This window comes from Perca flavescens, chromosome 2, assembly GCF_004354835.1.
Source record: "Perca flavescens isolate YP-PL-M2 chromosome 2, PFLA_1.0, whole genome shotgun sequence".
In the NCBI taxonomy this organism is placed as follows: domain Eukaryota; kingdom Metazoa; phylum Chordata; class Actinopteri; order Perciformes; family Percidae; genus Perca; species Perca flavescens.
Genome location: NC_041332.1, coordinates 17135555 through 17155292, shown reverse-complemented (window position 1 = coordinate 17155292; position 19738 = coordinate 17135555). Strand labels below are relative to the sequence as shown.

The 19738-nt window shown below is 38.4% G+C and overlaps 2 protein-coding genes across 3 annotated transcripts; both read left to right on the top strand.

The window, feature by feature from the left end:
* The first annotated feature begins 1691 nt into the window (after positions 1–1691).
* Positions 1692–9535, top strand: vps37a (VPS37A subunit of ESCRT-I). The gene is made up of 12 exons (XM_028597608.1): positions 1692–2147; positions 3792–3866; positions 3970–4087; positions 5018–5121; positions 6051–6270; positions 6780–6850; positions 7047–7174; positions 7289–7347; positions 7653–7721; positions 8269–8412; positions 8552–8640; positions 8808–9535. The coding sequence occupies exons 1-11, from the start codon at positions 2041–2043 to the stop codon at positions 8630–8632; spliced, it is 1176 nt and encodes a 391-aa protein (XP_028453409.1). The 5' UTR covers positions 1692–2040; the 3' UTR covers positions 8633–8640; positions 8808–9535.
* A 1919-nt stretch (positions 9536–11454) lies between these two features.
* nsmce1 (NSE1 component of SMC5/6 complex) lies at positions 11455–19509 on the top strand. 2 transcript variants are annotated; one of them, XM_028599156.1, is made up of 8 exons: positions 11455–11606; positions 13619–13750; positions 14349–14470; positions 15582–15659; positions 16458–16604; positions 18009–18125; positions 18797–18923; positions 19377–19509. In XM_028599156.1, exons 1-8 carry the CDS (start codon positions 11483–11485, stop codon positions 19409–19411), a joined length of 882 nt encoding a protein of 293 aa, XP_028454957.1. In that variant the 5' UTR covers positions 11455–11482; the 3' UTR covers positions 19412–19509. The 2 variants fall into 2 exon arrangements, with proteins under 2 accessions (XP_028454957.1, XP_028454962.1); XM_028599161.1 differs by lacking the exon at positions 11455–11606 and adding an exon at positions 11618–11755.
* The last annotated feature ends 229 nt before the right edge of the window (positions 19510–19738 follow it).

Below are 19738 nucleotides of genomic sequence, written 5' to 3'. Positions count from 1 at the left end.
TGGGTTGGGTTTAGGAAAAGAAGAAACAACGGTTGGGTTTAGGCAACGTGATCGCTGGTCTTCTGGGTGAAAGTCCTGTGTTGTTTGTTTGATTTCTCAACTTTTAGGATGAGCAGCTATTTCCAGACTTTGCAATATCCTTTTTTGTTCTTTAAAAGTTATAGAAAATAAGAATGATAATAATAAAGAACTGGTACTTTACTAAATATTTAATATGGGTACTACTTGTGTATTTTGTAGACATAATTAAATACAACCATAGTGTTATAGTCCTGGAAGTTATGCCTTTAATCAATCTGCTAAGGATCTATAATGTAGAAGATACCCTGTGGAGTGTTTGGCCTGTTGTAGTGTTGTGGATCTGTTTTTATACATGTGCCAATGGTTTCACACTATTCCACTGATCTACAGGTGGCAATAATGCACCAAGAAATGCAGCAATTCTCCAACACAGGCAGGGAAGAAGACTGCTAGCAAGTACACATTGATGTAAACAATTCCGGATTTCTAATTACTGGTTTTGAAAAGGAAAGAGGATGAGGAAGGATGTGCAAAGTACAAATACTTTGTTACCTTACTTAAGTAGACATTTTGGGTATCTATACTTTACTGGAGTAATTATTTTACAGCAGACTTTTTACTTCTACTCCTTACATTTTCACGCAATTATCTGTACTTTCTACTCCTTACATTTAAAAAAAAAAAATAGCCTCATTACTCCTATATAGACAACCAGGGTAATTGTTACTAAGCCTGCCCTGGGTAAACCAATTTTCTTGTACAGTTTTGTTATCTTACATTTGTTGCCCTCACAGATTCCTGCAGTTAAACTTGGATGTACATTTGCATTCTAATAAAGGCTATTGATAACATGCCTCTGAAGTTTGACTTTTTGCACCATTACAATACTTATAGGCAACTAGTCATATCTTTCGCTCCATGAAACACACGTTAAGGCTCAGTAGTACACATATATGGTTCTTTAATGTATTTGCATTGTACAAAAATGCGTTAGTTTTCAATGGGCATAAATGCAGCTGAAACAGGTGCATCCCAAATTTTTCCAACATTAACATTTTAATATAACATTATAGTCATTATGGCCTTTAGAAAATGTTTTTTTGTGGAGGTGGGGTAGTGCACTATAGGCCCATGTGGGGCGGCCAAAGCTTTTGTCCTTAATGGCATTTTTTTCCCCTTACATTACTTTTACTTTTATACTTTAAGTAGTTTTGAAACCAGTACACTTTTACTTGAGTAAAAAGCTTGAGTTGATACTTCAACTTACAGAAGTCGTTTTAAACCCTAGTATCTATACTTCTACCTGAGTAATGAATGTGAATACTTTTGACACCTCTCTCCATAAATCAATCTTATTGGTCACATTAAAATCGTGTGAGGTACAATTTGAGTGACATGAACGATCAGCTCCTTCAACTGTGCATGATTCATTATAAAGGTAGAGGTGGGTTTTTGAAAAATAAAAAAAATACTTTTTTGAAAAGGCTGTTCTTTTCGATTTGCATCGATCACATACCATTCATTTAAAATTCCTATTCCTAGCATCCTATTATTCCCAATGATTATTCCTAAGAAATCATTTTGTTTAGCTTTAAATAATTTTTATTGTGAAAAACAATATAAAAACAGGAAGTTGCGCTTTACGTACATTGCTGCGTGACGTAATACGTAAATAAGTTCAAGCTTGTGCTGCTTACTCTCGAGGTTGTTTTCCTTTAGCTATAATTATCTCTCGTCTCAGAAATATTAATGACAGAGCTACAATTACATACACAATCTTGGTAGATAAAACGGAGTTAACATTTTATTCGACACATAAGGATATGCTATCTGACTTTGGAACGTAAATACAAAGTCAAAACCGTGTGGACAACAAACCGACTCGTTGTCAACCAGCTAAACCGGAGTCATCACCACAAATCTCCACTCCGTGTTCATTCTCACTTTCTCTTCCATTTCGTCTGTAGTCGGCCTTTACATTCTGTCACCAAGTTCAGTCCGTGGTTTCGCCAGGAGAGGATGAACTGGCTTTTCCCCCTGTCCAAAGGCTCCGGATCTCTCCCTCTGAACAGCCTACAGCAACAAAGACAGCGGCAGATCGAGTCACTCAAAGCCGCTCATCCCAGGTAAAATGAACGGTAACCGGTCACATAAAACCGGACCCAGGTGCTGCTGATTACCGGTAGCTTGTTAAATATAACACTAGCTTTTCAAAGGAGACTATGGTCCATGTAGCTAATGTTTCCTCTCCATTTTGCTAACGATTTCTGATTAAAAAAAAAACAACATGTTGACTGTTAACACATACAGCTGATGTTTACTTAGCATGGCTAGCCACAAGGCTCACAGTTGAGCCAGAGGAAGAACGTTAGGCTAACAAACAGTATAGCGTGTATAGCCTCGTTTTTCACACACAGTTGTCCCTGCGATTCTGTAAATCTGTCAAAATTATACACACTATTTACGTGGAGCCACAACCACTGCTTTGGCATGCCCCAGTGTGTTCGTTGAGCAGCTAATGTTTGCTAACCTTTTCTCATAGCTAACTAGCTGGATGTGATTCGCCAGGGCGCTGTGTTAGCTGGCTAGCTCAGTGGTGTCCGGGGTTCTTGAGGGGGTTCCAGAGAGTCCCCAGCACAAAGGGGATTCATTTATTCATACTATAATTCATCAATTTTTAAAGCAAACATGTATCAGATGGGGGCCCCTGGGACCAAATCTTATCAACTGTGGGGTTTGTGGTCTAATTTGTGTCAGTTTAGGGATCCTTGACGTGAAAAATGTTTGGGAACCACTGGGCTAGCTAATCGAGTCAGCTATTGACAGTTAGTCTATTTTAAGGTATGATGACACGAGTTGTAGCTGGCTGGTCCTGTCCTGTGATCATTCCAGTGTTTGCCATAACAACGTGTCACGCATGTAGTTTTAGGAGGAGCTAGCTAATTAGACTTGGCGATTAAAGTATTAGCCTTTGTTTACTAAGGAGCTCTGTCATATCAGTGTCAACATCCCAGCATAAACTGTTCTCTTGGTTCATCTCTTTGTGTGTGTGTGTGTGTGTGTGTGTGTGTGTGTGTGTGTGTGTGTGTGTGTGTGTGTGTGTGTGTGTGTGTGAGTGTGTGAGTGAGTGAGTGAGTGTGTGAATTACATTACACTACGGATTTGAAGTTCATGGGATTGCAGAGGCCACAAAGGCTAATGTGCTGTGGTGAAGTCTGTTTGTGTCATGGCAATGATGTTAATGAATAAATGGATGTGAAAAGAGAATTCATACTCTTGATAGACTATACTGGAATGGGTGAAAGGCCAGGGCTTCTTGACATGCAGCTCTCTTTTGCTTTTGTAGGGATAATGATTTCTTATACTGTGAAAGGTATGGATTATTTAAAAATCTGATATTACTTCTGGGGCCAATAACAATAATAGCCATTTCATTTTTTGCAATAGACAACACATTTTTGAAGTGATGACTGCAGAAAAAACTAAAGCAATACAGTTATTACAAACAATAATAGTAGGCGACGGTCACTGGTGGAACATAGCCATGCGGTGGTAATGCAATGAGACAAATATATACTGGGATCAGCATTATAACACATTTGCCTTTACACTTTATTGTTTGCTATGAGGTACAGTTATTGGGTGAGGAAAGGCATTATAATCTCTCTCTCTAAACCAGCAGAAGGTTCATAAACATTTATTGAAGATAGATGTTCAATACGTTGAAATGTGCTGATCATTACTGATTATATGTTTGTGTTTCTCAACAGCCTCGCAGAGATCCAGAAAGATGTGGAGTACAGAATACCATTCACAGTCAACAACTCCACCATTAGTGTTAACATGTGAGTACATCTTTGCCTATACAGTCAGATCACATATTTTATAACTTGTTATATATCCTGTTTCTGGGATTCTTGAAAGCTGAATCTCTTTTCTTTCCTCTAGTCTGTTGCCTCCTCAGTTCCCCCAGGAGAAGCCGGTGGTTAGTGTCTACCCCCCTGTTGGTCATCATTTAGTCGACGGCAATAATGGCACCATTATCACTAGCCCTCTCATTACTAATGTAAGTAGTTACTATGCTTCCTTGTCTAGATTTAAAAACTGTGTGCTGTCTCAGCACAGAGCCCATCAATACTGCATCCTCAGTCCAAATTCTCTATTAGGATTTTGAAATAAAACATTGTTTGTTTTTGACATTTCTTGTCATCGTAATGCAGGTTTCTGATCATCTTTGTCGGTCGAAACAAGAAAGTCTTATTTACATTTACAAATACATAAACAGCATACTCAAAAAACCTGATCATAATGGATAGGGGTGACCCTGAATAGTATAATAGATGCTTTGATCGAAGGAGCCTGAATTGACTGCTAATCTCACAGTCGAAGCTTCGCAGAGGCATTGTGAAACGAGGATCGTGCCATTTTGGCTATATCGGGGTGCTCAATGTCTGATTTTACATAGAACTACCTGTTTTCTCCAAATAAGTTAATATACAGCCCATGATATAAATATCAACATATAATTCTGTAAATAAAAATTTGCAAAGAAAGAAGCTTTTAATAAATCTTTTTAAAGTGCGTGAATAAATCCAACCGCCCCATGACAGATTTAAGTTTCACTTTCCGTGATTGATGGAGGAGAATCTTGGCGGCAGGGATTTCAATCTTGAACTGAAAATGTCTGGGAAAAGAAAATGTAAATTGTGGGTGCACTTTGATATAGTAAAAGATGATCCAAAGTGAGATGCAAGTTGTGTGCCATCGCCCGTGATCCAGTGCGCAACCTCCAAACATGGGTTTTCCAGCCTTCTGCGGATTTTTCTCAATAGCCTGTAGCAACATCAACTTGCTTTTTCTTTTTCATGGTTCTCTCCTTGCAACTTTCTTCTCAAATAAGAAAATCCACTTCTTTTATTTAACTTTTTTGCTAGTTCGTACTTTAGTTTATGATCTCACTTTCCTTAAAGTATTTTACTTGTTGTGTATGTTGTAGTTTGGGATGCACTCCGATCTGGGTAAGGTCATTCAGAGTCTGTTGGACGAGTTCTGGAAAAGTCCTCCTGCCTTGATGTCAACCGGCCCTGCTGGCTTTCCATAGTGAGTTTCCTCTTACATTCATGTACACATGTCCCTCAGTACTTTTCTTGGTACATTTCATAACAACAGAAAGTTTAGGAAATAATGAAGTTGAATGAAGTTTGATTAAGTCTCCTGAGGCCAGATGTATAAACTATGCATAGAGCTATGCCTATCATAAACTGTTTTTTATAAAGTTGGAATGTGCGCACCTCACACATACTTCAGACCAGGCATATGCAGGATTTAAGCTGAGATAGCTGCAGGTGAAATGATGAGGAGGAGATTGAATATAAGTTGAGAGACAGGTAACATTGTCTTTTTACGTCGTTTTCCAATTTCACTGATTGTGTAATTATTTATGTTAGTCGCCACAGTTCTGTAAAATGCCAATCCAAGGCACATTTATGAATTTCATTTTGAATGATTTATGAGTGACCCATTTCATCATTCTTTTTACTTACATTTGAGCCATTATTTGCCTGTTAGTATTCACTTAATTTGATCCTGAATTGTAAAGCACCCTGTAAAGTCTGTTTCAACATAAGAGCTATAAATAAATCCTCGATCATCCTACTGATGTGGAGTGGACACAACTATCGCTATTGTAAGGGTGTTTCTACATCCATTTAGGGCTAACTGTGGGAGTGGAAATGAGGCTCACGCACGTTCGCCTAGTTCCAAAAAGTTCCAAAAGGCATATAATTGGACTAAAAGAAGTATGCATATTTTTGTCTTTGTGTGTAGCCTACACACAGTTTTAATTGTGAATCTACACAGAGTTTTTTGCATCTGGCCCATCATTGGCCGGTGTTAGATTTGTGTCAAACTATAGTCATAAATAGCCCGGTATTGTAAAAAGACCCAGCTTGTAAAAAAAAATAAAATAAAATGTCTTACTATATTTTGAATGTGAAATAATCTCATTTCCTCCCGCATTTACCCATCAGTATGTACAAGTCGTCAGGCTTGGCTCCTTACCCCACTCAGGCTTACCACTACGGCCCTCGCCACGTGGGCCCAGGTCACACTCCGCCTCCTGGGCCAGGCCCAGCTCCAGCTCTCATGCCTCACCCAGGGGCCGATGGTGCCCATGGGCCCCCTCGAGCTCCAGCCCCATACGGAGTGATTTCTGACCTGCCACTGCCTGTTCCTACTGGAGACTCACAGGTACACTGAAAATGGATAAGTGGGTTGATATCATCCATTCTAAGCACAATTAAAAACATATAAAGGACTATGATATGAGCTATAAGTCTTTATAAAGTATATATATTTAAGTAAATATATATACATTAAGTGTTCCCTTGTAAACTGCTTGTCATGAATGAACACAGAGGAGCTTTCCACAGCTCCCGTGCTATTAAAAGCAAATCAAGCATTGACAGTTTGCAAGGTGTCAGGTTCATCAACCTATTAAAAAAATGAATGCTGAAAGCAAGAGGTAAAACAACAATGTCTCAAACATTGACACTGACAACCCAGGATTTCTCAAGCAAAGTTTTTCAGATTGGATACTTATATTCAGATATTTTCCCCTGAAACTGTTTGTGTGCATTTGTATTTATTTAGTGATTTTGCCGCTATTTACACAAACCAATTGGCCTTCGGGTTCAGACAAATCTGTCAACACTGACATAAATTCATTGAAGAACTAATTCTACTGCTGTCTGTTTCAGGCTGGACTGAACGGACACATGTACAAGATGCCTGAGATTCCTGAGTCTTTTCCTGAACTCTGTGACTTGAAGTAATGTATTCCCAAATATTGTCAACTTAAAACATCTTTGATTTAAGATATTATATAAGCAGGTTATAATATGTGTTTTAGATGAGGGAAAACGTTCTTTTGAACCTATGATTCATGTCTGTGTTCTCTTGTTCTCTTACTTACTGCTGTACATCTACCTACCTATGTCTACCACCTCTGCTGCACCCCACCCTAGTCTGGCCCAGTTGTCCAACATGTCTGAAAACGAGGATTTGTTACTGGAGTTCTTTGTGAGTTTGCCACAACTGAAACAGGTCACCAGTGATAAAGAAGAGCTGATCACCAATATAGTCGATGTGGCTAGTAAGTTCCTCTTCTGCCGCTGGACTGAAGGTCTTGATGTTTCAATCTTGAAAGAGAAGTTTAAGTTTAGTTGAGCATTACAAAGATTTGTGCATCTCTGTTTGTCACTCACAGAGAAAAATCTTCAGATGGAGCCACAGCTGGAAGGAAAAAGACAAGAAATGCTCTACAAGGTCAGCTATTACATCCAATCTCTCTCTGTCTCTCTCTCAAACAAACAGACAAACTGTGGCCGGTTAGCTCAGTTAGTAGAGTGGGTGCACATATGCAGAGGTTTATTCCTTGAAGCAGAAGGTCCAGGGTTCAAGTCCGACCTGTGACTGTTTTCCTGCATGTCTTCCCCCCTCTTTCTCCCCTTTCATATCTCAGCTTTCCTATCAAATAAAGGCAGAAATTCCCCAAAAATAATTTTAAAAAACAAATACACACATTCTTGCTATTGTCTAACATCTTATGGTGTGTGTTTTGTTGTTGACAGTATGAACAGCTGACTCAAATGAAGTCGGCCTTTGAGACAAGGATGCAGAGACAGCATGAGCTCAGTGAGGTAAGAGGCTACACTCCTCACACTAGTGGTTTAAATGATAATAGCTTTTAAGTGCAGATGCTCCTATTTGTTTTAAAGCTGCTGATGTTTTTTTTAATTTAATTTAAACCATTTTGATGACTTGAAACGGAACATTTGGGTTGTTCCCTTTTAATTGTAGGAGCACAAAGAACTCTGTTAAGTCTTTTAACTTAAGCGAAGCATAATTTAATGGCCTGTGTCGATCAGAACACTCCCCAGTTAGGAGCACATGAAAAACAACCGCTGAATAGAAACTTCAGTCCAGACTTACTAGCAACCACATGTCAACATCTGTCTCCTACTACACATAAGCACTCGTGTTTTGACGATCCTCTTCTGTTAGATGGTATTATGCTCTCCCTCTTTGCAAACCATACAGCCACATAATTGTCATGAAACTAAAGGAGGAAATATTCAAGAGTTCAAAGAAACTAACCTATACATTTTTGAACATGTCTTAAAAAACACTCCACTGAATCTTTATGTCTTTCTGTTTCTTACTTTTGTCTTTTATCCCCCCCACTAGAGTTGCAGTCTTAGTACTCTCCAGGCTCGGTTAAAAGTTGCAGCCCACCAGGCTGAGGAGGAGTCTGAGGAGACGGCTGAAAACTTCCTGGAGGGACGCACAGACATAGACGAATTCCTGACCAGCTTCATGGAGAAGAGAACGGTGAGAAGCCAGTAGTGTACTATTTGTGCAAAAAATAATCATACTATATTGTCTTTTTTTAGTCTGAATGTGATTAGAAGTGCAGTTTGAAACATTTTAAAATAAAGTTGTATTGACTGTTATTTGTGCCATTCCACAGCTTTGCCACAGCAGAAGGGCCAAAGAGGAAAAGTTGCAACAGTCCATCAACACACATGGACCGTTTCCTACCAGCCACTAGAACACAAGGTACAAACCACACATAAACAGATTACAAATCACCTGTTTCTTTTGTGGAGGGAAACTGCTGGTTCTTAGCTGTCCATTTTGCAAAAGGCGGCCCTCATGGGGGAAACCGATTTGTCGTCATCATCATCTCTTCCTTCTCCTTCTTACTTCTTACATTTATTCCTCAGGTTTGGTGTTTTCTCAGCCAACTGCTGCCAACTTAAAGGATAAAGACTTTTGAGGGGACGAAAAGCACACTGAGTCAACAATGGGCACTTTAGAGAAATAGGAAGACGCTGATTGCAATGGTGGAAGGAGCCCACTGTGCCCAGATCTGGGCTAAAAAATACTGTTGAAGTTGGATTGCGTGAGAGCAAGCTAGGTAAGCTATTGAGTTACTACAAGAGGCCAAAACTGGAAGGATTGACCCATGCCTAGCTTTTACAACTACGTTACTAAGGATTGATCACATTTTGGATCATTTCTATTGCATATGCTGTTTGTCCAGTTTTGACTTGACAGTGATGACAAAAAGTTGTGTTTCTTTCCTATATTTATGTCACGTTGCTCAATCAGAGCAACACCTGCACCTGATCAGAGTTATTAGTGACACATTTGAAAGAAAATACAAATTGTTTAGGACAGGACTCCCAATCTTACATTTTATTTCATGCGGTGAGCAAGTAAATGTCACTATAAAAGAAGTGTTAAAAAATGCTAATGTGTCTGTATTTCCCGTCTCTGAGATCATTGTCAAGTCCTTGCTTTATTATCCCAGAAAGGCCCTACCGGACAGACAGAAGACAAACATTTACACTGCAAAGCTGCTGTTTACATTGAATTGGTTGTTCTATACCAGTGGTTCCCAACCTTTTTTCCTTGGCGCCCCCCCCTACTCATGTCTAAGAAAAGCTGAGCCCCCAAAACCGAAGTTGAGGTAACTCTCGAGATAGAGCCTCTCTTTCTTTTTTGATACAGAGGAGTTATCAGCACTGTTTCTCCGGCATGTTTCATTCATAAGATTGTGATGCCGTGGCGGCAGGAAAATTGAGGATACAAGAAAATATATAGTTTTCATACAGACTTTTGTATACATTAGATATTCTAGTGTATTATAATTTGTTTAACATGTGCAAAACATTTTTTTTTTTACCTCAACCTCAAACCAGATAAAGACTCGCGCCCCCCCTGTGATCTTTGCCGCCCCCCCTGGGGGTGCCCGGACCCCAGGTTGGGAACCACTGTTCTATACTATACATACATACAGTATACTTGAAACTCGGCAGTGTCACTTCAACAAGTCAAGATAATCTATCAAGGACAGGACAGTGTTGTCAGGAGAGCTTAGAATTTAAATTGCATATGAATTTTTTTCCCATTAAGTAACGTCTTGAACACAGCCTCAATATCAGTGTGTTTGCACAAACATTAATAATTTGTTAACACCATAACCGTCTTATCTATTGTACCTCAAAATCAGAGTTAACGTAATCCAAATAACAAACCTGGTTACTGGTCAGTTTTTTTTTATTTATTTCTGCATTAGGTTTGTGGAAGGCTAATAAAATATTTCCTAGAGGTTAACAAACTATTTCAAACATTGACCAGTTTAACAAACACGTTATGTAAACCGAGGTTATCGGGGAAATCAGAATACAGTAAACCATATAAACGGTTTAATCACACTGTTACCTTCATTCTGTGCTGTTGACATCAATCAAGTTATTTGTGTACATGTAAACATACTGATTATGATGAGCACTATTATGATAACCCGACTATTTTATGACACCTTTTGAACTTTTTTGGTGAAGAGCCTCAGAAGATTTGGGATAATGTTATGTTAAATGCTGCAGTAAAACTCAATGACATTGGATACTGTATTTAAATAATGTTAATAATAGGCTATATTATAATCAAAGACTCAGACACCTTGTATTATATGTTCTTATTTAATTTGTTAGAGTAATAAAGCATTTAGAATAAATCTTGTTTGCTTTACTTGCTGTTTGACAATCACTATTAGCCCTCTGACCGTTGAACCATTCATTAAGATCATTGCACAAATACGTTAACACTGGATGCATTATCTTGATTATAACAGTAATGCATTAAGTTCAGTATGAATACTCTTAACATGCTTACCAAGACCACCCACTTCCTTGTTGATAATACATTACTGATAAAGTCAACTGTATATTAATTAAAGTCATTGATGTGTGAACGTCTCTGGAACAATACACAAGACAGCAACTGTAAGACACTGTAATGATTGCTTTTCCATGGTGAAAGAAATGTATTCTCCAAGATCACTTTTTGTTATCACCTTTCATCTAGCAAAACATACTCATAAGACATTGCTATTATGCAGCAGGATTATTTTGTGGGATTCAATTAGAAACTTAGGTGTGAAGGTGATAATGATGTGTAATAGCTCAGTGTTAAGTATTCAGAGTTAACACTGAGCTATTACACATCATTATCACCTTCACACCTAAGTTTCTAATTGTATCCCACAAAATACTCCTGCTGCATAATAGTCTTATGTTTTGCTAGATGAAAGGTGATAACAAAAAGTGATCTTATGTATGCAATGCTAACATATAACAATCACGCCGTTTCTAAACAACACCAAAGCACAAATAGTCATTTTAAAAAATATAATTCATGTAGATTGCAATGACTTTAATTAATATGCAGTTGACTTTATCAATGATGTGTTACCTACGGTAAATCTCTGCTCCATTAAATCTACTTGATACACCCACTGCTGGGTGTATCAAGGTTTGTTTTAATACAAACATGAACTGCAGAGGCACACAAGCACACTGGCTGATGGTAATTCACATGTGAGACTACAACTATGGACTACAACGATTACAACTATATATCTACGGACTACAACGCACACAACTACCGGAAGAAGAAGAAGCAGCAGCAGCAGGAGGAGGAGGAAAAAGAAGGCGCGCATTGCAGAAGCGTAACTGGTAAACTAGCTAAACTTGTTCACGGTTTATTATTTAACTCTGACTTATTCTGACTTTAGAGTCTCGTTTCTGCTAAGTATTCAATCATTTAAGCGGCCGAAAAACGTTAAGGTGAACCGTTAACCGACAAAATCTCTACTTTGGCACAGGTTAGCAAACACTTGACGGTTATGTTAATTTAACAGTTACGTGTTGTTAGCTTACTTTAGGGGTGCTGAAACACTTTTATATGGCATTGACGTTAGCTAGTTAAATTATGAATGTAACTAATAGCTAACAAAAGCCAGTTATTGCTGTATACAGTCTCAGTGATCGTTAAAAGATTGATTAAGTCGATAACGTTACAAAGTTACAACTTCAGTTAGCCACTAATCAAACGTTACTGCTTCACGGTCTTCATGACCATGGCAATTACTTCTGTTTGGTTGTTAAAGGTATAATATATAGACAGTGTCATTCAATATATATTTTTTTTTTATTAAGTATAGATTTATAAAAAAGAATCCCTCTTGTGTATGATGGTGTTTGTATCTGCAGAGACCCTGACCTCTTCTTCTTTTGGCTTTCTGGCAGACTAGAAGCCTTGCGGCAAATTGCTGCCTCTCACAGGACAGTTTAGGTAACATTCGAATGTATTGTCAATTCCAGCGGACTAGTCTCGTAGCAGAGATATAATCCATGACTGCTTCCACTATCTCCAATTGATGTTCAGGGGGATTTAGTAAGTCTCTCAATGCCCCGTTCTGTATTTCCATGTGACATAGCGCAGAGAACAACTGCTCGCTTTCATTTTTGTATTGAAGACTATCCAAAAGTACATGTTGAACAGTTTGTTGCTGTTTGCAGGTACCACAAAGTCCATCCTCATGCTTGCCCATCTTTGCTAGATCCCATGCAAGTCCTCAATGCCCGAGTCTCAGCCTTGTCATTATTACGGAGTGTCTTCTTTCTTTGCCCAAATAGCACTGCTCTGCCTGTACCCTATTTTGAATTGAAAAATAATGATGACCACCCTCCCCCACCTTTTCCTTTTCACACTTCTTTTGCCACCCTGCTGTAACATTTTTTCTTAATGACAGACCGGCATTCAGACATCCCAACACATACCCTTAAATCAATGTCTCATTTCAAAGCCATTGTAGCTGCCTTGTCTGCTCTCTCATTCCCATCTACCCCAACATGGGCAGGACCCTGACCTATGTCTGGATTCTCTATTTTCTTCTTATTTTTCTTATTGGGATGCCATGTAGGTGTGTAGTAACCCCCAGCCAATAACGACCTGCAGGTTGTGCAGCCCAATCTTATTCCCAACCGCCGCTTTGCCCCTCAGCCTCTCATACCAATGCACAAGTCTAACGGCAGGGCACGCTAAAAGACCGTAATCCGGCGAGTTTCCACAGGAGTTATGTGGCGGTGGGAGTGTCACTGAAATGGCCAATTGTGTGACGTCCTGTTTTGCTCAAGCCACATAGTTTGATAGTTTTCACCAAAAATGGTGACTCTTTGATTGGGGGGGAGGGTTGTTGTCTCTATGTGCATTGGATAATCACGTGATTGTTGGGTCTAACGGTACTTTACTTGAATATAGAGCTGGGCGATTTGTTTCCCTGAAAAAATCTGCGATTTTTTTTTAATAAAAAACTCGATTTAAGATTCGATTTCCCCCCCTTCCATTTAAAACAAAATAACTGCAAACTGTTAATATATTTTAAAAATATGTATTTATTGTATTTACTTAAAGTGCATCAACATAAACAAAATTGCAAAGGCAAACCCTTTCTCTAAGTGAAAAGTCACTGTGCAGTGTGCAACAAAGATTGTTAAACATCCAAATTATTTATACTGTATTTGGATTAAAAAAAAATCAAATAAATTGATTTTTTGAAAATATGAATCGATTTGACCTACCAACTCGATTTTTAAATCAAATCAAATTCAATACTTGAATAAGAATTTCCCAATATATTGTAAGTTTTTAAGAATGAATAAGAATCTGCATTCTGTGTGTCTAGATCAGTCCAGAGACATGGCACGACCGATGGAAGACAGCCATCGACGCTTCCTACAGACCATGATGGCCAATGGCATCGTTGATGAACAAAGTGCAAGGACGCTCTGTCAATATTGTTGTGAAACCCACAACAGTGAGTGATTTTATATAAGTATAGCCAATTAATGATGTTTTTGATCCAGGATAAGTCAAAAGTTAACCTCTGTATCAGACCAAAGGATTTATAGCACATCCTTGAATGACAAGAATAGAATTCCGCCTCTAAACAAGTCTTTTGTCTATTTTGATCATTTTTTATCTTTGAAGTTCAACTCAATATTTGCATTGCCTTTTTCATGGACCATTTTAACTGTATATAAACTTCATGAACATGTGTTGCGTTACAGTTAAATTCCAAAAAATGTTAAATTAGACAAAAACTGAAATCTCCCTAATAAAGGACTTTAAAACATGGGTTGAAATGCACAATAAATACAAAATTACAGGCAGTGGACTGTTTTCTAAACAGAAGTCACTTTTCTGCCTAAATAACTATATGAACACCTGAATCCAAAATTGGCAGGTTGTTGGGTTAACTGGTCTTTATTAGGACAGGTGAACTGAGACCGTCCCTTTTTAATATTGAACGGTGTCACCACCTTATTTGAGGCCACAGGAGAAGTTTAAACATGAGAGTTACAAAAGTCTTCTGATACTAACAAAGTTGGTCTTTATTTGTTTTGTTCTTGCAGCACAGCACACCCCCGATAAACTGGATGATTTCATTGAAACCATCAACTCAAAGCTGCAGCCCATGTTCATGCAAATTAGAAAAGGGATGTCTGAAGACAACGGTCACCAGTTCTACGCCTTGGTTAGTGGGTTTAATAGCTGTACTGGGCCCGTTTTACCTAATTAGTGACTATTTTTAAGAGAGTCATGAGTCATTTTGGTTTGTGAGTCGAGGTAGTGCGAGTGCCACTGGACTAGAACCTGTACACAGATCTGGGGATGTGAAGCACTGTGAACTGTGTCACAAAAGAAACTTCTGTTTGCCTTGCCGGACAACTAACAATAGTCTTGTTGCTACAGTGTTTGACCAATTAAGATGATTAGATCTAAAAACAAATGTCTGTCGCTTTTAAGCTCACCATTTCTATTCAAGTGACAGCTGTAATTTGGTTGTGGGATCTGTTTGAGAACTGCATTATGTGGATGTGATCATTCATCATTAATGGTTGCTCACTTAATCCAGGATCCAGGGCCACTGAATCATTTTACATAAAAACATTTATATATCTATCAGTTTGAGTAGTTGCTCAGTAAGGAATGAAAGAAATTAAAAAAATTTAAAACCTCAAGATTTATAAACCTCAGAAGAAAGCTGTCTGCATTCAAAGGGCCCTATTTTAACAATCTAAGCGCACCGTGCAGGTGCATGTCCAAAACCACTTTTGCTAGTTTGACGGTGGAAAAAAGGGTCCATGCGCGGGGCGCATAGTTCAAAAGGGTTGTACTAAGTGTTTTAGTTAATCATAGGTGTGTTTTGGGCGTAACATGCAATAAACCAATCCGTGTGTCATCTCCCATTCCCTTTTAAAAGCTAGGTGCGTTTGTACCTTGGCACATTGCTATTATGATGCAGATTTTGCACCGTAATATTTTTTATTTGTAATTTTTTGTGTGTGTGTGCCTGTCAATGGCGCGATCACGTCCCGCTGCCTCAAGATAGCAATACGCCCAGAATGCACCTGAACACACCTCCCTGTAAGACCAGCACGCCAATGGGCACACATATGGGCGCAGGTGCATTTGCGATTTAAACGACGTGGGCGCGGGATGGGAAATTGACAACTGCGTTGGTCTTAAATTAGCAAAGACACATGCGTGGGGCTTTGCGCTGCGCCGGGTGCAAGATAGGGCCCAAGGTGTGGTAAACTACTTGGAAGAATTGTTAATCACTGTTTCACTTTAATGGTGTCCAGGTGAACATGGCCGAGACTGATGTCACCAGGATGTCATCAGATTATGCTGACAATGAGCTGGAGCTGTTCAGGAAAACGGTGAGTTAAATTCACACAAGGAAATGCTTTTGTCCAAATCCTTTTTCAGCACTGCTGTTGCTACATGTATTTTTAAAAGGTGAAACTATGTAAATAATGTAAATAAAACCTGAAATATCAGTTGACTGTCAAGCCCTTTGTCTTGCCCGGTACTGCTATTTACACTGTGTGAGCTGGAAAATTACACTGAAAACCAGTACAACTTGTAATAAAGTACTACCTTTGTGTTTGGGTGGGGAAATTGATACAGCATAGTATTGCGATATTTTCCGTGGCAATACTGTATCGATACACGGACGCCAAGTATCGATCTTTTATTATATAAATTGCACATTTCAATTCAACTTTTATGGTACTAGAATGATCAAATCAATGGCATTTTCAGTCCGCTTTAAGTTGCAGTTGAGGTCAACAGGAAAAAAGGTCAATTGAAATATATCGCAGAATATCGCAATATGTTTAAAATCACTTGCTGGAATCTTCAGTCAGAAAGGGCCTGTACATAGCCTGACGTCATCATACTCAGATTCTAGTCAGAATATGAGTCTGATACTGCTCCACTGGGCTGTGATTATGGGGCGTGTTTCAACCGAACCAGGAAAGAAAATGCCTCTGCACTCAACTGGATAGACCAGTTCAGCTGGCATCCAGGCTAGCCCGTACACCTAAATCATTTAGTTTCTTTTATTCAGTTTTCAATGTCCAGTTTAGGCAGAGGGGAAAGTGCACGGATGTTTGGGCGTTGCCTAGTTCGGTGTGCAGAGTGTGTCCTGACTAACTTGAGCTGCTCTGATTCAGATGGACCTGATCGTGTGCTCTGAGAATGGCAAGGCTTCCTCCACTGATATTCTGAACAGCGCCGACACCCTGACCACCAAAAAGCTGAAGAAGAGCGAGACCGAGCACCTCTTGAACCGACTCGTGCATGACAAATGGCTCAATGAGGTAAAACACGGTGTCTACACCAGAATGTCAAAATTGTTTTAGTTATGTAGTCTCTACACCTTTTTCCACAAACTTCTAACACTTTCTGCCTGGACAGAAATCAGTTTTTTAGATCGATTTAAGCACTTTTATCGCTTTCATTTAATGTCAGTTGAGGGCACTTTTATAAAGCGATTCAACTTAGTTTGGCTATCTTTTGGTTAGCCAGCTTCACTAAGATTAATATTGGTGATGTCGATTATCAACCGGCTGTGTTAAGTAAACTGGCTCTTTGTTCTTTTATCAAAGAAAACATCAACTTAACTCCAAGTCTTCCAGAAGTCCGCTCTTCCCAGCAGCATCAGCCATAAGCCCCGCCCACCGACTCTATACACAATGTGATTGGCCTGACCAAAATTTGGTTTTTGAAGCTTGAAAGTAAACTGAGAGTGCCTAGTCCCCCCCGGCTGCCAAATAAATTTGCTGCCACTAGGGGGAGTCTAGATTTCTAGGCTAAAAGACCTGCCCCCACTGCTAAAAAAATCCTAAAGGAAACACTGTATCTTAAAGGAACACGCTGACTAATTGGGACTTTAGCTTATTCACAGTAACCCCAGAGTTAAACAAGTCCATATATACCCTTCTCATCTCCGTGCGTGCTGTAATGCTGTCTGACGGCTCCAACATTAGCTTAGCCTAGCACAGATCCTGCAGGTGAATGGTTCCAACTAGCCTACTGCTCTGAATAAGTGACAAAATAACGCCAACATGTTCCTATTTACATGTTGTGATTTGTAGAGTCACAAGGTGAACTATATTCTTAGACAGGCTTGCTGCGAGCATATCACTCCGCCCAAGTACTATATTCTTCCGCCTGAGAATATAGTTCCCAGTTTGTTTACGGATAGGTGGCTGTGTCTCATGTTATGTTGTTTTTTGTACACGCTGTGACAATCCATTCACAACATGTAAATAGGAACATGTTGGCGTTATTTTGAAACTTATTCGGAGCAGTAGGATTGCTGGAACCATTCACCTGCATCTCCTGTGCTGGCCTGATGCCGCTGGAGCCATCAGACAGCCTTACAGCACGCACGGAGATGAGAAGGGGGTTACGGTGAATAAGCTAAGTTTCCAATAAGTCGGCGTGTTCCTTTTAAGCTAGACTATCATGATTGTAGCTTTGACAGACTTGTTAATATCCCCAAAACCAGACTTTGCTGTTCGAATCATGGCAAAGTAATATATAAAATGGGTCAACACAATTTTTCATTCTACATTTGTAACATTATTTATTTTTCAAATCATTTAAAATCGCATTCACTACTAACCAGATGAAATTTGACCAGTATCTTTGCTGTAGCGTTTAAACACTTTTTTTGTTGGTTAATTTGTTGTGTGATTTATTTCTGTTCATTAATGTAGAAACGGGGTGAATACACTTTGTCCACCAGATGTATTATAGAGATGGAGCCATACATTCGCTCAATGTATCAGGACCAGGTCAAAGTGTGCCACATCTGTCGCAACATCGCTTTCCAGGTAAATACTACCTCTGTTATGTATAAACTTTATACCCTGTGACAAATACCTGCATGAAATTAATTATAATCAGTTCTCTAATTGGGAATCTCTCAATACTACTTTCAGTATATGCCTTACTGGTAAGAAATATTTCTTTATTTGAAGGCCAACTTCTATAGTTAAATGATTACACTCATAATTAGTTTCAAAGATTTACTTCACAGCAATTTTCTAATTGAAAGGAAGTGGCATTTAAAGATAGCTCTCTCTTTTTTTTTATAAATATGACCATAAAAGTACGAAATCAAATGTTTTAATGCAAAAGATAACTAACATTAGATCATTGTACTATTTGAAGCTGTCTGGAGTAAATATGATTATAGTGTAGAGAAGTCATTCACTTGGGAAGTCAAACAGACTTGCTCTTGAGTAACTACATGAATATGAATGACTGAGAATTCACTCTTTTAATAATAGGATTGTATGGATTTCTGCAGTACAAACAAACACATAACGTTCATATGTAATAATCATGTGCCTGTTAGTTCAGTTTTTACATCCTGTGTCATGTTGCGTTGTTCTTCACCTTGCATTGACATCGGTTACTTTTGTAAACGTTAATGATTTTTTTCTTTACAAAGAAAAAAAAAAGTTTGCTCACAGTATTAATCTGATTTTCTTTTTTTCAGTGCCAAATTTGTGAGAAGCCTACATGTGGTATAAAAATACACAACCCCTGTGTGGCCAGATATTTCAAAGGAAGAGCAGAGCCGAGGTGTCCAGCTTGTGATGACTTTTGGCCACATGAAATCCCTGGTAGTTTTTTGTTCATTTATAGATACTGTTTACACACATATTGGAACTGCAATCATTACATAGATGCACATTCAAAAGTCCCACATACATTTATTTAAGTGCTTCCAGATCCGTACCCAGGATGCTTTTCAAAAATCACATTTTGCACATTTTGATTTTTGGAAAGTAATTATACATTTGGAATTTTGTGGTACAGTGTACTGATCTATTGTCTAAATTGTTTATATACGATACATTAAAAGTGGCTCCACTATTTAACCATTATAAATATGTTGGCCTTTGTGTTCTTTTTGATTTTTTTGACCTTTTTAAAACCACATAGTAAATTAGACTTCATTTAGATGTATTTATAAATGGAATTAAAATGAATAGATGTATGAATGGCAAGTGACTCAAACAAGAAATCCCTCTCTGCTTGTATGTTTCACATATTATTTGTTTTGTTCGTTACAGAAGTCAGACGGCCCCGGTCTCAGTCCAAACGGTGAGGACTTCAGCATCAAATGTGTTTTTTTTTAATTTTTTTGTTAAAGTTGTTTTGTATTTTTTAACTTAACTTTGTAATAAACCAAACTGTTAATATAAATGTCTTTTATAGTTATTTTTTACTAAAATGAATGAGAATGTGTTTCACTGAAATGTCTTTTATTATGTTTATTTACACACAATCTTCAAGAAAAAAAATATGGTGCTATTTCTTTTCTTTTATTTTTTTACACAATATACCTGCATCTGAATGTTGGTTCCGTCCTTTATTCTTTCCCTGTAGTCATTTTCAGATTTCTCCCTTCTACATGCCACTTAAAGCTCAATTT

Excerpts from the sequence above, each read along its gene's own strand:
- vps37a (XM_028597608.1), top strand. The coding sequence starts at position 2,041 with ATGAACTGGCTTTTCCCCCTGTCCAAAGGCTCCGGATCTCTCCCTCTG. Across the intron at positions 6,271-6,779 it reads TTCCTACTGGAGACTCACAG|GCTGGACTGAACGGACACAT; the intron begins GTACACTGAAAA and ends TGTCTGTTTCAG. Across the intron at positions 8,413-8,551 it reads GCTTCATGGAGAAGAGAACG|CTTTGCCACAGCAGAAGGGC; the intron begins GTGAGAAGCCAG and ends GCCATTCCACAG.
- nsmce1 (XM_028599156.1), top strand. The coding sequence starts at position 11,483 with ATGGACTACAACGATTACAACTATATATCTACGGACTACAACGCACAC. Across the intron at positions 15,660-16,457 it reads TGGAGCTGTTCAGGAAAACG|ATGGACCTGATCGTGTGCTC; the intron begins GTGAGTTAAATT and ends GCTCTGATTCAG. Across the intron at positions 18,126-18,796 it reads GTCGCAACATCGCTTTCCAG|TGCCAAATTTGTGAGAAGCC; the intron begins GTAAATACTACC and ends TCTTTTTTTCAG.